General features: G+C 45.2%; 1 protein-coding gene across 2 annotated transcripts in view; it reads left to right on the forward strand.

Annotated features, from left to right (window-relative positions):
* HS6ST2 (heparan sulfate 6-O-sulfotransferase 2) overlaps nucleotides 1-3,177 on the forward strand; it is a 295,195-nt gene extending 292,018 nt beyond the window's left edge. For both annotated transcript variants that reach the window (XM_040468159.1, XM_040468160.1), the window contains one exon: nucleotides 1,778-3,177. In XM_040468159.1, the coding sequence (XP_040324093.1) occupies nucleotides 1,778-2,657 (880 nt within the window). In that variant the 3' untranslated portion in view covers nucleotides 2,658-3,177. The remainder of the gene's footprint in view (nucleotides 1-1,777) is intronic.
* The last annotated feature ends 350 nt before the right edge of the window (nucleotides 3,178-3,527 follow it).

Genomic DNA, 3,527 nt, shown 5'->3' on the forward strand with positions numbered 1-3,527 from the left:
GGGGGGGGGTTCACTCCCGGATTTACCAGAAGATGTCACTGTAGGCTTAAACCAGTACAAAAAGTCAGGGCAGGAGGACTGTCAGCTAAGCATAAAGGTGACTCTGTTATGGGGGTCTGAAATACCCAGCAGCCCCCATTGTAATGTGTGCCTGGTAAAGCTGGTTCAAAGATTAATCCAAATGTGTCACTGGACTTCATAAGCTTCTGTTTTTTCCAAATAATGAGACTGCCGCTAAGCTGTTGCCTCCAGCCCGGGGGAAGAGTCACCTTTCTTAGTAAAGGCTGCGGGACAACAAAAGCTGCTGGCCGTAGAGCAGTGGGACTTCACAGACCTGAATTTCAGTGGTGCTGGCAAAGTCAGGTCCTAGGAAAAGCAATGAGGTAGGTGAAGGAAGTCGAGGCCTCTTTCCATTTTCACTCCCAGATGCTTCTCCTGTGCCCCCATGCTTATTTATTCCAGAAAAATATATAAAATAATTTAAAAGACACTTTCTGTGATACTTGCAAGGCGCTTAGAAGATCACCCAGAGATTTTGGCCACGATAAGGCATGGCCTTCCCAGTCCCCAGCTCTCTCCCTCCAATTCCCTGGAAGTTCTAGAAGAGCAGCCCAGAGCCCCCGTTCTGGAAAACATAGTTTAAGCAGAAATACAAACAAGGAATCACCATTCCGTATCAAAAGCGTTTCAACAAAGGTTAGGTGTGGACGTGCTAGCTGAGGGTGGATGTCCTATGGTGCCACAGAGGAAGAGGTGAGGGCTGGCAGCAAGGGGTGGGGCAAGTTTTCAGGAACGGCTGAAACCGAAGTAGCAGCCTGCATATATGCCCTTGGCAGCTACCGTGTCTATTTCAGTCGGTGACTAACCGCAATGTTTATTTCTGGAGGCCCTGGGCTGCTCTGCCTCCCTGTACATTCCACTTCCGTAAGGAAGGAGCCATGATGTTAGGACAACAGCCAAAATCAAAGCATCGTAGTGGCACCCTTTCAATGCGGTTTTATTGTTTAATAAGGTATCCTGTTTAGACTGCATATTGGGGGAATGCTTTCGTATGTTTAGTAAGAAAGATTAGAATTTCAGTTCACTTATCAACTCCATTATCGCTTCGATAAAATCACCTGTGGGGCACCTGAGTGGCTTCGTCGGTTAAGAGTCCGCCTTCAGCTCAGGTTATGATCTCGTGGTTCGTGGGTTCAAGTCCCGCGTCGGGCTCTCTGCTGACAGCTTGGAGCCTGGAGCCTGCTTAGGATTCTGTGTCTCCCTCTCTCTTTGCTCCTCCCCTGCTTGTGTGCTCTCTCTCTGTCTCTCTGTCTCTCTGAAAAATAAATAAAACGTTAAAAAAATCACTTGCTTCCACTGGTGTCCATTTTGTGATCAGTTGATGCAGGTTTAAGGGTGGGGGGTATGAAATAAAATGGTTGCCTACTTAGCAAATGAGGTCTTTGGGAAGATTCTCTCATTGATTGGGGCAAGCCAAGCAGGGGGAGCAGGCAGAGGGAGTGAAGAATGACAGGGATGATGTCCTAGGCCTAAACTTTTCCTACTTGTTTTAGCTGCAGTACCAGCAAATCGGGCAAAAGAATTAGCTTCCTGGCCAGGCTAGTAGGACTCAGACAGTGGTTTACAGCACAGTGCACGGGACAAATGCTGCCAGATCACCATCATTCCCTTTTTGCCTTCCTTACTGACCGGTGAACATCACGTCCGCCATGCATCTCCCTGACTCCACCTACGTCACCCGCATCTCTCACTATTGTTCTCTGTGCTTTGTCTGTAGAAACTTCCACTACATCACCATCCTCCGAGACCCAGTGTCCCGGTACTTGAGCGAGTGGAGGCATGTCCAGAGAGGGGCCACATGGAAAGCATCCCTGCATGTCTGTGATGGAAGGCCCCCAACCTCAGAAGAGCTGCCCAGCTGCTACACTGGCGATGACTGGTCTGGCTGCCCCCTAAAAGAGTTCATGGACTGCCCCTATAATCTAGCCAACAACCGCCAAGTGCGCATGCTCTCTGACCTGACCCTAGTAGGCTGCTACAACCTGTCTGTCATGCCTGAGAAGCAGAGGAACAAGGTCCTCCTGGAAAGTGCCAAATCGAATCTGAAGCACATGGCGTTCTTCGGCCTCACTGAGTTTCAGCGAAAGACCCAGTATCTGTTTGAGAAAACCTTCAACATGAACTTTATTTCGCCGTTTACCCAATACAATACCACCAGGGCCTCTAGTGTTGAGATCGATGAGGAAATCCAAAAGCGGATTGAGGGACTAAATTTTCTGGATATGGAATTGTACAGCTATGCCAAAGATCTCTTTTTGCAAAGGTATCAGTTTATGAGGCAGAAGGAGCATCAGGAAGCTAGGCAGAAGCGTCAGGAACAACGCAAATTTCTGAAGGGGAGGTTCCTTCAGACCCATTTCCAGAGTCAGGGTCAGAGCCAGAATCCGAGTCAGAATCCGAGTCAGAACCCAAATCTGAATGCCAATCAGAATGTGACTCAGAATCTGATTCAGAACCTGACCCAGAATTCGAGTCAGAATTCGAGCCACAAGGAGAACCGTGAAAGCCAGAAGCAGAGCGCAGGCCAAGAGCAGAGTGATGGCAACACCGGCAATGGCACCAACGACTACATAGGCAGCGTAGAGAAATGGCGTTAAGTGGCTCCCAACGGCCTTTGCACACTTGTCCCAAAGCGCCAGTAGGAGTATGGCAGATCTTAAAACGTGAGAGTTTCCAAACACATCTTGCTTCCTTAAGTTTGGAAGTTAAAGGAAAAGTTAAGATGTTGCCTTTACAGTTGCCTTTCAATTAAATGTTATACTGTGCGTGGGTAAAACAACTCTCAGTATGTAATTAAATTGTCTCTTTTTGGTTTGTTGGAGTATTTATAAAATCCAAAAACCAAACCAGACTTGCCAGAAATTGCTGTTTCTATATTTTAAGAAGTGCTTAAATTAGTCAGAGACAAAATGAAAACATAAAATGTGGCCATTCAACTTGTGGCTAAGAAACGGACTCCAAATTATTCATGATACACTGTTAAAGCTCAATCTTGGAGGCAGACATTTGTTTCCAGGGGTAGGCATGAATATAAACAGAAAAAAAAAAAAAAACAACTACAATTAACCACGAAACCTTTTAGTTTCTTCTGATTTTACCAAGGAATCTATTTAAATGGAATAAGAACTGATGGTAAATCTTACCAAACAATAGAAACGAAGATTTTTCTGTCTGAAACATGGGTAGTTTTATGTAAAAATATTGGCTTTTCAAGTAGAACAGGATTCGTATCTTGTTATTTAAGAGATGTTTAGAATTTTCAACTTTTTCTACCTTCTACTGTCTAAAGGTTTTAAACAGGGTGTATCTCATAGTAAACAAAAACCCTTTTCTCTCAAATGGAATACCAGTGTAAAGATCTAATTTTCAGACACTTTCTGGGCACTGTAATTTCAACAATTCTGGAATCCTTTTGGCTCTGCTTCTCATTCATTTTAAGGCTTCTCCGAGTTGTGCTCATTCCAAAA

Source organism: Herpailurus yagouaroundi, unplaced genomic scaffold, assembly GCF_014898765.1.
Source record: "Herpailurus yagouaroundi ecotype Mexico unplaced genomic scaffold, PumYag 67681, whole genome shotgun sequence".
Lineage (NCBI taxonomy): Eukaryota > Metazoa > Chordata > Mammalia > Carnivora > Felidae > Herpailurus > Herpailurus yagouaroundi.